The sequence below is a fragment of the Xiphophorus hellerii genome, chromosome 24 (genome assembly GCF_003331165.1).
Source record: "Xiphophorus hellerii strain 12219 chromosome 24, Xiphophorus_hellerii-4.1, whole genome shotgun sequence".
NCBI lineage: Eukaryota > Metazoa > Chordata > Actinopteri > Cyprinodontiformes > Poeciliidae > Xiphophorus > Xiphophorus hellerii.
The window spans coordinates 16886168-16898816 of NC_045695.1; the positions used below are offsets into that span (position 1 = coordinate 16886168).

At 47.5% G+C, this 12649-nt stretch overlaps 2 protein-coding genes across 6 annotated transcripts; both read left to right on the forward strand.

Annotated features, from left to right (window-relative positions):
* The first annotated feature begins 382 nt into the window (after nucleotides 1–382).
* On the forward strand, nucleotides 383–9697 carry LOC116715648 (leucine-rich repeat flightless-interacting protein 1-like). Of its 5 annotated transcripts, XM_032556195.1 has the most exons (14): nucleotides 384–1081; nucleotides 2149–2235; nucleotides 3062–3196; nucleotides 3935–3979; nucleotides 4062–4112; nucleotides 4371–4448; nucleotides 4563–4598; nucleotides 4675–4800; nucleotides 4890–5060; nucleotides 5133–5225; nucleotides 5531–5623; nucleotides 5958–6050; nucleotides 6931–7048; nucleotides 7346–9697. In XM_032556195.1, the coding sequence occupies exons 1-14, from the start codon at nucleotides 992–994 to the stop codon at nucleotides 9109–9111; spliced, it is 2982 nt and encodes a 993-aa protein (XP_032412086.1). In that variant the 5' UTR covers nucleotides 384–991; the 3' UTR covers nucleotides 9112–9697. The 5 variants fall into 5 exon arrangements, with proteins under 5 accessions (XP_032412087.1, XP_032412090.1, XP_032412086.1 ...); XM_032556196.1 differs by lacking the exons at nucleotides 5531–5623; nucleotides 5958–6050 and having other exon boundaries at nucleotides 383–1081; XM_032556200.1 differs by lacking the exons at nucleotides 3062–3196; nucleotides 5531–5623; nucleotides 5958–6050.
* A 325-nt stretch (nucleotides 9698–10022) lies between these two features.
* Nucleotides 10023–12307, forward strand: LOC116715722 (leucine-rich repeat flightless-interacting protein 2-like). The gene is made up of 5 exons (XM_032556350.1): nucleotides 10023–10183; nucleotides 10266–10377; nucleotides 10451–10530; nucleotides 10613–10717; nucleotides 10788–12307. Exons 1-5 carry the CDS (start codon nucleotides 10142–10144, stop codon nucleotides 10896–10898), a joined length of 450 nt encoding a protein of 149 aa, XP_032412241.1. The 5' UTR covers nucleotides 10023–10141; the 3' UTR covers nucleotides 10899–12307.
* Nucleotides 12308–12649: the final 342 nt, after the last annotated feature.

Consider the following 12649-nt stretch of genomic DNA (forward strand, 5'->3'; position numbering starts at 1 on the left):
CATGCTGCTGACTAGACATGATGGGAGGGGATGGGTGTAGCCGCCCCGACATCATGCCGCCCTGGGAGTTCTCCAGAATATATATCTGGGAAAAATGGAACATTTCTGAGTTGAAATGTTGGAATAAAAAAAAGCAGACATTTACGACTTTTCAGAAATTTGCTACATTTTTCTTAAAAAATTCTGAGATTAATTTCAAAATTGTTGATTTTTTTGGCTGAAATTTATTAATTTTTTTCTATCTGCAGTGGCCCTAACACGTCGTCGTATTTTCATATTTTAGACCTCAGTTGGTTGGGAAAAACTGACCTTTTAATACCCTGGTTCCGTTTCCGGTGGCTATGTTTTCATTTTCTTATCGTTGCGGGTCACGGGCTCTTAATTTGTAGGGGTACTTCCGCCGCGCCGGAGTTCCGCGCTAGCTGCGCAGCGGTGACGGAGCGGCGCCGCGCCTCTCCTCCGCAGTGGATCCGTGTCTCCGGGCTCCGGTCTCGGTGCGGCAGCGGCTCACCTGACCGCGGCACGGCGCTCTGCTCTCGGCTGCCGGAGCTCCGCCGCAGCGGCCCGAACTGGGGGCGGATTAGCGGGCCGACGGGCCGCTGAGCAACCCGGACTCTGATACTCACCCTGACGCTGGTCCGGTTCGGTGTTCTGACTGGGAGCAGCTAACCGCCATCTGCAGCGGCAGAACGGACCCATCAGCACCGAACCGCACTAACAGAACCTCTAATTTTACAAGGAAACGGGATAATCATGGGTTCTGGAGAGTCCGGGTCACAGGTCTGAGTGATCCGGACTTAATCAGAACCGAGGTGATATTTCGGCTGCAGGTAAAGTTCTGAGGGATGGGTCCATCAGGACTCGGAACCGAGACAAGGTGACCGAACTGACGGGTTTAACACTGGAACAGGGCCGTTCTGCTGCTGCACCTCCAGAACCGCATGTCCAGAACCTCAGGAGAGCTCGGCTGCAGGTAGAGCCATCCGGAACCATGGGAACCCAGGGCCCGGGCCGGAAGAGGATTCCGAACCGGGACAAGCTGGCTGCGGAGGAGGATGCGCTGAGCCAGATAGCGCGAGAGGTAAACTTCATCATCATCATCATCATCATCTTCATCATCAATAAACATGATGGGTAATCAATCAGACAGGCTGATTATCAGGATGATCAGTAATAAACAGGCTGATTAATAATGATCAATGATAAAATAGATAATCAATAATAATCAGGCTGATTGATTAGATCAGATGTCTAACTGGTTTATCGGGAATTAAAATCAGAATTATTCTTATTTATGAGGAACATCAGGTGATTCTGGACCCATTAACCAGAACCAGAACCACCTGCAATCTCATCCTCCCTACAGTCAGTGGTACCTGGACGGGTTTTCAGGGATCAGTGGACCAACCAGAACCATCAATCGGTTCAACGACTGACTAGGGTCTGACCAGTATGGCTCAACCAGTGGGACCAACCAGTGGGACCAACCGGTTGGGTCCAGTTGGTTGGTCCAACCAAAGGCTGAAACCAGTAGATGACCAGTTGGTCCAGTCACTCAGGTTCCACCATCGGCTCCATAAAGCTGATTATTGGTATAACTGGGTATCAATGAGGCTGATTGGTGATGACTGTGATGCTGGTCTCCTGCTGGTACCGTCTGGTCCCTCAGACTGGTTCTGGTCTCTGACCCAGATCCAGTCAGAACCAGCCTTAAACTGGGGGGTCTCCTCCTCCCACTGACCTACTGGGAGCAGACTGGTTTGTTACTGGGACTGTCTGGCCCGCCTGCTGTAATCCGGTGGAGCTCCAGTAATAATCCACAGCTCAGACGGCATCATCATCTTCATCTTCATCACAGATAAACAGATTTCACAGAAACTACAGACAAAAATCATCAGAAATAAAATTAACCAGGAATTAAAAGAAAGAAAACATTTTTATAAAGAAACGTTTCAGTTTAAAGTTCATTTATTGATATAAATAATATTTAAATGTAAAAATATTGAAACATGGAGCCGCTCTGTCTCCCCCTGCTGGCCGCCGCTGTAATCACACCCAGCCTTTGTTAAAAAGTTTCTTTCCTGTTTTTATGTTTGATCGATTATTGATGATTGGTGATTTCTGCTGATGGATGAATGTGTTCCACAGGCGGAGGCCCGGCTGGCGGCGAAGCGGGCCGCCAGAGCCGAGGCCCGGGAGATCCGGATGAAGGAGCTGGAGAGGCAGCAGAAGGAGGTGAGCGCTCTTATTCTGAAATCGGCTCCGGTCGGGGTTATTGATCCGACAGCTGATTGGATCACAGACCAGCCTGTCAGGACGGGTCAGAGCAGCTGATGGGGTCATGTGATAGCAGGTCAAAGGTCAGGATGAGAGGATCAGGATCAGCTGCTGCGGTGAGTTTAATTAAAACTTTACAGTTTATGATGAAACCAAAGAGGTTCTGAAGGTTCTGAAGGTTCTGGGTCCAGTCTGTCTGGTTACCGTGGAAACAAAGGAGATTAACTCCAGACTAACAAGAACTTTGTACAGGAACAGAACCCGGATCAGAACCTGGGAAACAAACAGGAAACCTGGAAATGATGAAAATGAATCAGAAGAAAAACTGCAGGAAATAATCCAGAATAATCTGAGAGAAAATCTGATTATAGAGGAAAAATAAAGAAATTTTACAGCAAAACCTGGAAGAAAACAAAAAGGAAAAAATAATTAATAAAAATGATTTAAGGAAAACAGAGAAAGAAGCAGAAAAATAACTTTTTAAAAGTTGATCAACTTAATTTTGATTATCAGAAAAAACCAATGAATTTATATGAATGTTGATATTTATTGATTAGATGGAGAGATTATTAATGATTCAGTAACAACAGCATTAATTCATTTATTCATCTGGTTTTGAATGAAATGTTTTCTGTACCATCCAAGACGGAAAATCAGAAAAAATCAGAAAAACTGATAAAAAAAGTGAATCCAGAACTTTTAAAGGTCCAATCAGGGGAACCAGCCTGACCTCCTCCTCTTGTTTCCTCCTCTTCCTCCTCCTCTTCCTCTCCATGTGGTGCAGCTGTTTCACAGCACCAAGGTAGGTCCAGTTCTCCCAGTTCTCCCAGTCCCTGTTCCTGCCTCTAACCCTCTGGTCTGGTCTCCTCAGAAGTATTATGGTCTGGATAACAAGTGGGGTCACATCGAGCAGTGGATGGTAGGACCGGTTCTGTCCAGCACAACCTCCTTCACAGCTCCAGTGTGGCGGGTCGGGTCCGGTTCTCCTGGTTCTGGAGGAACCGGGCCTCCCACTGAGAGAGGCTGCATGTTGTCTGTTCTGCACGCGCTCAGTAGGGTTCTGATCCGGGTTCTGATCCGGGTTCTGATCCGGATTCTGATCCCGGTTCTGATCCCGGTTCTGATCCGGGTTCTGACCCGGTTCTGATCCGGATTCTGATCCCGGTTCTGATCCGGTTCTGATCCGGGTTCTGCATGCTCCGCTCTGCTCCAGATGATCATTGAATTATTTTATTCTTGCCTGCTGCTTTTTATTGATTCCATTTTTTAAAATGTTTTTATTGTTTAATATTCTTTATAACAGAAACTTTTAGTTTATTTAAAATGTTAAAATAAACATTTTAAAATAATGTTTATTATTAAAACATAAGATGTTTAACAGAAAACATTTTATGTTTTAAAATCATATTTTTCATTTTCTTTAGTAATTTATCTTTTAATTGTTTTATTTATTTTCTTTCATAGTTTGTTTATTATTTCACCTCCATGCTGTGAATTCATCCCTGCTCGCTGTCTGTCAGGCTGTTTGCCCTGTTTTCTGTCTGTCAGGCTGTTTGCCCTGTTTTCTGTCTGTCAGGCTGTTTGCCCTGCTCGCTGTCTGTCAGGTGAACCTTCTTCTTCTCCTACTTTAACACGTTTCTTCTTCATGGCCTTTCAGGAGGACAGCGAGCGTTACTCTCGTCTCTCTCGGAGACACACCTCGGTCTGTATCTCTTCTTCTTCTTCTCTTTCTTCTTCTTCTGTTTGCTCTCAGCTGCAGTGATCCTGTAATCGTTTGTCTGTAGATCTCTGATGATGAGGAGAGAATGTCTGTGGGCAGCCGGGGCAGCTACCGGGTGAGTGGACCAGAACCCAGCTGGAGGTCCGGGTTCATTGGACTAGAGTCCAGCCCGGCTCCTCTGGATGCAGCTCAGTAAACAGACCTGAGAGAAGGAACTGTTCTAGATTAGTCAGAACCGGTCTGAACTAGTTCTAACATCGCCCTGTAGCTCTGATAATCTTCATTCTTCCTCTTCACTAACACGTTCTTCATTTCTTTCCTTTCCTTGCTTCCTTTCCTTGCCTCCCGTCCTTCCTGCCCCCTCTCCCATCAGCCCTCGGACTACGGCGGCCTCCTGGCCTCCAGCTCTCGGGCCTCCTCCAGGGCCAGCTCGGCCCGGGCCAGCCCTGTGGTGAGACAGTTAACGCCCTCTGGGTCCCTCTGCTGGCTCTCTGGGGTGTTGCAGGCGACGAAGCCGATTAATTGATTAGATTGGTCGGTTACTGATCAGGTTCTGTGTGTACAGGTGGAGGAGAAGACGGACCGGGAGTTCACTGACAAGGTGAGGTCACTGACCCTGGGCTGGTCAGACAGGATAGAGGCGGTCCTCAGTGTCTCTCTCTCTCGCTCTCCCTCAGGCCTCCAGGACGGCGTCCACGCTGTCCGCCGCCACACTGGCCTCGCTGGGCGGAGCCTCGTCACGCAGAGGAAGCTGTGACACGTCGTTCTCCGTGGAAACGGAGGCCTCAATCAGAGAGATGAAGGTACTCCAGCTGTCAGCCTGACCACAGATCTGGACACTCCGGTCCGGTCAGAACCAACAGGACTGATCATGTGACCCGTGCCTGTGCAGGACTCGCTGGCGGAGGCGGAGGAGAAGTACCGCAGGGCCATGGTGTCCAACGCTCAGCTGCACAACGACAAGACGGCGCTGATGTTCCAGGTGGAGAACCTGATGGAGGAGCTGAGCGACGTGGAGGAGCTGCTGTGGGAGGCCCGGCGCCGCTGGGACGACGCCACCAAGGTGAGGAAGATGATGATGACGATGACGATGATGATGAAGGTGTTGTTAGATCTTGGTCTGATGTCTCTCCAGGAGCTGGAGCGTGAGCGCCAGGCCCACAGCGTCCTGAAGGTCCAGTTCAGTCAAACAGAGGAAACTCTGAGGAAAACCAACGAGCTGCTGACGGTGAGACACAATCACTGGAGTGGCCTAGTCAAAGCCCTGACCTGCAGCCTGACCTTCACCAGGTCGTTCCTGCTGGAGAACCCTCCATTGTTTCTGAATGAAATGAGTTCTGTAGAGAAGAAAGGGTCAAAGGTCACCCTCTGATGCAGGGTGTGATTACTTTCTCCATCCTGCTGTATTAACTTAACACACTTCAGATTCATCATCTTGTTCCACCTAAACTAACTCTTCCTGTTTCCTGCTCCTGACCTTCCTCTTCCTCCTGCTCTTCCTCCTGCTGCTCTCTGCTGCCCTCTGGTGGACAGGAAGTGTCTGATCTGCGTCAGAAGAGCAGCAGCTACCGGCAGGAGATCTCTGACCTGCAGGAAGCTCTGCAGTGGAAGGAGAAGAAGATCGCGGTAGGATGCTGCTCTTGTTCCCAGAGGCAGAGGAACCAGAACCAGAACCAGTCCTCTGGTCCTGGTCTGAACATTTGGTCCCAGGACTTAAGATACATCCAGAGTGATGCATCTCTCTGCTACCATCTGTGCAGAGCCACCATGATTGGCTGAGTTAAATCAGTGGTAGATGTGTTTGGAGCAGTCTTTATTTGGCAGGAACAGAACAGAACCAAGGAAGGTTGTTTGGTTCTTTTCTGCCTCTGAGAAACGTCTCCAAGCTGTTTTCCTCTGTTTCCTGTTTCCTAACCTTGTTTCCTCTTTAACCTCCTTCACTACCTCCTTCCTGCGTCAGGCGTTAGAGCGCCACAGAGAAATCTCCGACATCGTTCGGATCGAACGCGACCAGCTCACAGATGAGGTTGTCCAACTGCGAGACTCACTGAAGGTACCAGAAAAACCCAACTACAACTTTGACCCTGCAGAGATACAGACACCTGGCGATGAAGATCCTCGGGTTTTCTTTCAGGACCGTTGTTTGGTCTGTCTGCCAAAGGTTCCTCTTCCACAGGAACAACAGCGTGGGAGTCGTAGCGGGTTCTGAGACAGGCCTAACTGTGGAACCTTGCTGCCTTTAGCAAATCCATTGTTAGCCGGATGATGAAAAGCTTTTTAAAAGTTAAACAAACCAATAACAGAGCTCTAAAATTGCTCAATAAAAACTTAGCATTAAGGTTCTGGAGTGGCCCAGCAAGAGTCCACATCTGAATCTGTGGAGGAATCAGTTCAGTGTTGGAAACGAGTTCACTGTAACAGCAGACTACATGTAGAGATTCCCTGAACTCACCACAGATTCAGACAGGAACCCTATAGAGGATAAAGACCCCCACTTACTCTGGCGTACTTTGGCCCGCGGCGGTCCACTTGTGCTTGAGTTGGACTCAGTTTGGATGTTTACCGTAAACCTTAATTTTTGTGGCCTTGTACCTGAGGTCTTGCATCCGATCCTCAAATGTCACTGGCCTTTCGACTGCTGGATGGATCCCTGCTCACTCATACAGTGGAATTACTTCTTGCCATGTCAGTAAGTTTTCAAGGACCTGACCATAACCCATTCATTTCATTCAGGTGTTTCAGAGCAGGGTTGCGTTCAAAAATTGTCAAACAGTGACATTTGAGGACTGGAATTGCGGACCCCATTGAGACGTCACATTGGTTCTGAGCCCAGCAAGAGTCTGGGCAGACGTTTGCAGATGTTTCTCTATTAAGCCACCAAGGAGACAGAAACTGTCTTCAAAGTTACCAAGCTACGACTCTCTGCCCAATAGACCCATGGAGTGGTCATCTCTCCTGACACCGCCACCAACGGCGACGCAGACCAGACTGAGGAATCTCCCTCCCTATTGGCCGAGGACTCGCCTCACAGCGGGAGAGAGAGCATACTTGGTAGGAAGGAGTAATTGTTTCATTTTACTAAAACTTTCAGACATCTAACCAAACCTTTGATTTCCTTTAATCATCACTTCTGGACAGGAGACTAGAGTGCATGAAGTCGATGATTGACCTGTGCATGTCTGGTTTTTAATCGTGGACCTGATCCTGAAGAACATCTGAGCTACTGTTCTCCTGTAATTCCTCTGTGATCCTCCTTTTCCTATCGACTCGGTTAATCTCCTACTTTCTGTTTTCCTTCCTGAATGTTGACACTGTTTGGTCTTCCAACGTCTCTTCATGGTCTTTCAGGGAAGGCTTCACAGCAGCAGCCAGCAGATGGCAGCAAAACCCCTCAAAATGACCCCAAAGATAACAAAAGGTCACTGCCACAGAACATGATCTCTGTGAGCGACCAAACCAGACCATCCAGAGAAAAACGAAACCCAACTGAGAAACATCCAGGCAGAAACCGACAAACACGGAGCAAGGCAGGTAAAAAGGATCCGACCAAAAAGCTTCCTGTTAGAGCGGACGGAAATGAGGCAAACAAGAAACAGCTTAGCAAAGAAGATCCAGCTCAGAAAGTCTTCAGATCCAGACTTGTTCCACCGCGATCTGCTAAAGACATTATCCTGGGCAACCGAGCCATGGTGTTGGGCCTGTCAGCTGCTGAGAAACTGAGCTCTCCATCTGAGGAGGCGATAACGCAGGACGCCTCTTTGGCTCTGCAAAGTGAATCTTCTTCCTCTGAAACAAACTTTGAACAAAAGCATATGAGTACTTCAGATCTGGGATCCCAAAGTCAAGATGAAGACAGGAATGCGGAAGATGAAGTTTCAGGTTTCAGTGAAGAAGGTCCCAGCCTCGAAGCTGCAGCAGAGTCCAACAAGTCAAAGGCTGAGGCTGCAGGTGGTGAAGAAGGCTCCATCAGGAGGACAGAAGTCAGTCCGGAAACCAAAGTACATTTCACATCTCCTCCTGAGAACCAAAGTACTGGAGAACCACTCCAAAGAGCTGCTCAGGTGCACAAAGCTTTCCCTGAAAGCCCAAAGACAACATCTCCCTTTCCTCCAGAAGAAATGTGGACCAGTCTGGTGATGAATGTTCAAGATTTGCTCCAAGGACTAGAGGATAAACCAGGGTTTGTAGTAGAAATCTCAAGAATCTTCTCAGAAATCCTGATGTGTCTCCACCACTGGATCTCAGATTTGGAGAACACACTAAGGAACAGAGTAGGACGTGAGTCCTGTCTGAATGATGGAGGTGGACATGAATCAGTGTGGCCATTGAGGGGAACCAGACTCTCCACGTGGCTTCTGACAAGCCTAACCAGAGAAACAGCAGAAGGTCCTGGATGTGAAGAAGAACATCTGGCTGGATGTTCTTCCTCACCAAGAGTCAGTTCAGCCAGAGAAAGGATGGAGGACCCATCTGGTTCCTCAAGCAGAGTTTGTTCAACTTCTCATGATCATTGTACCACTAATGACAAAAGAGAGATGAGGTCTAGAGCAAGAGACGAGGAGCTGAAAGCTGAGTCGGAAGCCAGTCCACCTGATTCTCCTCTAAAAACCGTGTCTGGCGACTTTGTTTTTGTTGATTTGCATTTTTCTGAATCTCACAAGAACTCAACAGACTCCAGGTCTGACAGTCAAACTCATGTTCTGACTTCTGTCAAAGACTCAAAGGAGCTTGGAGGGAACTGCAGTTCATCAGCACACTCCAGTGTTGGACAAAGTTCCTTCGTCAGGAGGTTCATGGAGGTGACCGCTGAAGAAATCAGGGCCTTGGCTGTTCCTGAGCTGGCTCTGGTGGGCCTCCAGGAGGGACGGCGGCTGGACCGGTCCAGTGTTGGTTCTACTGAGGAGCTGTCGGTTGGAGACATGGACAGCTGTGAGGAGGCTGATGAAGAAGAGGAGGTCCAACTGCTTCCATCACAGCAACAGAACCGATCCACCATGGAGGATGAGGTCCAGGTTATCGCTGCACCGCTGGGCACCATGGAACCAGAAACAGAACATGAAGAACCCGGTCTGGACAGCGGGAAAAATGACAACACAGATTGCAAGCTTTCATGAGCTCAGGAGCGCCCTCTGCTGCTGGTCTTCATGAACATTGAACACATTCATGTTCAAATGTTTATGTTAGAAGAAAACATGTTGACTGGTAGTTCTGGCTCGAGCCAGAAGAAAACAGGGACTCACATCAAGAGTTAGAATCTGGAAATCTAAATGTGTGGAGTGACCGATGAAGGTGTGGAGTGACTGATGAAGGTGTGGATGACCGATGAAGGTGCGGAGTGACCGATGAAGATGCGGAGTGACCGATGAAGGTGCGGAGTGACCGATGAAGATGCGGAGTGACCGATGAAGGTGTGGAGTGACCGATGAAGGTGTGGAGTGACCGATGAAGGTTTGGATGACCGATGAAGGTGTGGAGTGACCGATGAAGGTTTGGATGACCGATGAAGGTGTGGAGTGACCGATGAAGGTTTGGATGACCGATGAAGGTGACGAGTGAACGATGGGAAAGTAGCTTTGAATGTGTTGGAATAACTAATCTTCTGATTATAACATATGTAAGTTTCTACTGAGAAGACGTGTTCCTGAAAAACGAGGATAGAATCGTTTTCATATCTGGTAATAAATGTTTATCTGAATCCTGGACTTGTGTGTTTTGGTGGTTTTGTCTCAGCCATCAGTAGATGATGTTCTCCACACCTGAAGGGTAAGCTGACTTCCTTCTCCGTGTCTCCAGATCACATCAGAAATCATGAGAAGTTGAGATAAAATGATTGAAAGTTAATTTTGAATAATTAACCATAATTAATATAATTAATTTTCATTAAATCAAACTGGAGATAATGATCACCAGCTGATTATCTCCACCACCAGGGTCCAAAGCTCCATCCAGTGGGTCTTAAGCTAATCAGTGGCGTTCCTCAGAGCTGTGCTGTTGGTCCTCTTCGGTTTGCTCCAGATGGAGTTCTGACTCTGTGACTGCAGTCGACCATCTCACCTCATGGAGCTTTGACCTTCAGGTTGACCTTCAGGCTGACCTTCAGGGAAGTCATTGATTGTTGCTGTCTGTTTCGTTTCAGAGCTTCGGATGAAAAAACTGTTTGATGACAGAGAAGGCTTACGGGATCAGGTTGGATCTGGAACCTTTTGGTTTAAAGACTAAACAGGCTGAAACATCTTCTAGAAAATGATGTTAACCTGTGAATGTTCAGGTCAGACTTCTCCAGTCTCAGCTGGATCAGAGGAACGAGGTGGATGGAGTCCAGAACCCAGGGCAGAACCCCAAGGAGAACGGTATAGACCCCCATCTGCTGGACCTGCAGAGTGAGTTCTTGACCAGGTGTGATGTTGATCTGCTGCAGGATCAATCCTGATTCCTCTGCTTGGTTTCCACCAGGAGACGCCAACAGGCAGATCAGTGAACTCAAGTTCAAGCTGGTGAAATCTGAGCAGGAAGTCACGACTCTGGAGCAAAATGTGAGCCTTCATGTTTCCACCGGTTCGTTTCCACTCGGCTCCTCCAGCCGTCGGTCTGAACCTGGACGGGTTTTTTCTTCAGGTGCTGCGCCTTGAGGGCCAGGTGTGTCGCTACAAGTCGGCGTCTGAGAACGCGGAGAAGATTGAAGATGAGCTGAAGGTGGAGAAGAGAAGACTGCAGAGAGAGGTGAGAGCGCCCCCTTTGGTTGGTTTTCTGTGCGGACCGGTTCTGGTTAAAATCGTACGGCTCCTTCCAGCTCCGTTCGGCTCTGGACCGCATCGAGGAGCTGGAGGTCAGCAACAGCCACCTGTCCAAGCGTCTGGAGAAGTTGAAGGCCAACAGGAACGCCCTGCTGGCCCAGCAGTGAAGCTTCGTCCTGGGCCGGGTCTTCAGACAGCCGGGCCAGGTCCAGAACATTTCAGAGACACTTGTGGACAGAAGACAATCAGAACCAGGCGGTGGAGGAGGTGAAGCTGAGACAGGATGCTCAGGGTCGTCCAAAATGTTTCCTTTTCTGAATACTTCTGATCACAATCATCTCCATCCATCAGCCCATCAGTCCAGAGAGAGCAGGTTCTGATCCGGTCAGGTTCTGATCCGGTCAGGTTCTAGTAGTAAGCAGCTCCCAGGCTCCGCCCCCTCCTGGGCTGCCATGTTGACTGGAGGCTCAGTGGCACCTTTTGATTGGTTGTTAGAGGAACCAAAGTTACTCTGAAACTGATCCCAGTTCAGTGGTTCTGTTTCTCCTCAGTGACTGGTTCAATCCAGTTCAAACCGGATTAAACCGGATCGAACCGGTTCTAACCGGTCTGGACCTTTAGAGTTAGTTGATATTTTGTTCTCTGTTTTTATGTTTTCTCTCTGGAATATCGTTTAGTATTTTTCTGACTTATTTTATATCATTTTAGTTAGTTCTACATCACAAACCGGATCAAACCGGATCAAACTGGTCTGGACCTTTACTCAGTTTATATTTTAGTTTCTGTGTTTTTCTCTGTTTTTGTTTTCTGCTGAAATATTGTTATTGTTCCATTTCTAATTTATTTTATTTGATTTCAGTTTGTTTTTCCTAACAAACCAGAACAAACTGGATCAAACTGGATCAAACCGGATCAAACTGGATCAAACCGGATCAAACCGGATCAAACTGGATCAAACTGGTCTGGACTCTGCAGATTTAGTTAATTTTTGGTTTCTGTGTTTTTCTCCTGTTTTCTTGCTGAATCGTTATTGTCTCATTTCTGTGACATTTGGTCTGATGTTAGTCGTTTCTTCTCAGACTGGTCAGCCGGTTTTAACCAGTTACTAGTTTAGTATTTCTTCACCTTTTTGTCTCGTTTTATTTGTGAAACTCTTCTGTTGACTCATCCTTGCTTATTGTTGAAGTGGATGAACTCCAGGCTAAAAGTGGAACTTTGTGACAAATGTCTCTGAAACTCATCCGGTCCGGACAGAACCAGTTTGGACCAGCAGGGAATGTAGCCCCGCCCACTTTGCTGTTCAGGAAGCGCAGGGGGGCGTGGCCTCTGTACTCACCTGTATGATTGGACTTTACCTGACAGCCAGGATGTAACAGCAGCAGCTTTAGATGAATGAAGGGTTCTGATCCCGGAGCTGAACAGAACCGAGCCAACACAGCTGACTGACAGCCAATCACAGCGCAGAACCTTAACGAATGAAACCCAGTAAACCCATCGTCATGACGAAGGTTCAAACATTTTAGATTCACTGCTATTTATTGTGAAAAATAAAAGGTTTCAGTTGGAGAGACGTGAAGCTGTGACCTGATTCATGTTCTGCTTTTTGTTCTAAATATTATTTAGATTATTAATATCCTCTCTGCTGCTGCTCTTTCTTTCACATGAACAACCAACATTTAAATCTGTAATTTTATCTGGTGAAAAGTGCAAAAGATGGATTATTAAAAAGTCAGAATGATTACATAATAAGTTAGTTAAAGTTAAACCTTAAAAGAAACCATAAAATGTATTTTTGGTTGTGTTTGCTGCTCTCTGTCCTCAGATGTTCTGGTTTCCTCTAATTGGACTCACCTGGTTTCCATCACTCCTCTGTATTTAAGCTGTTTGGTTCTGAATGTTCAGGTTTCTCACAGCCAGT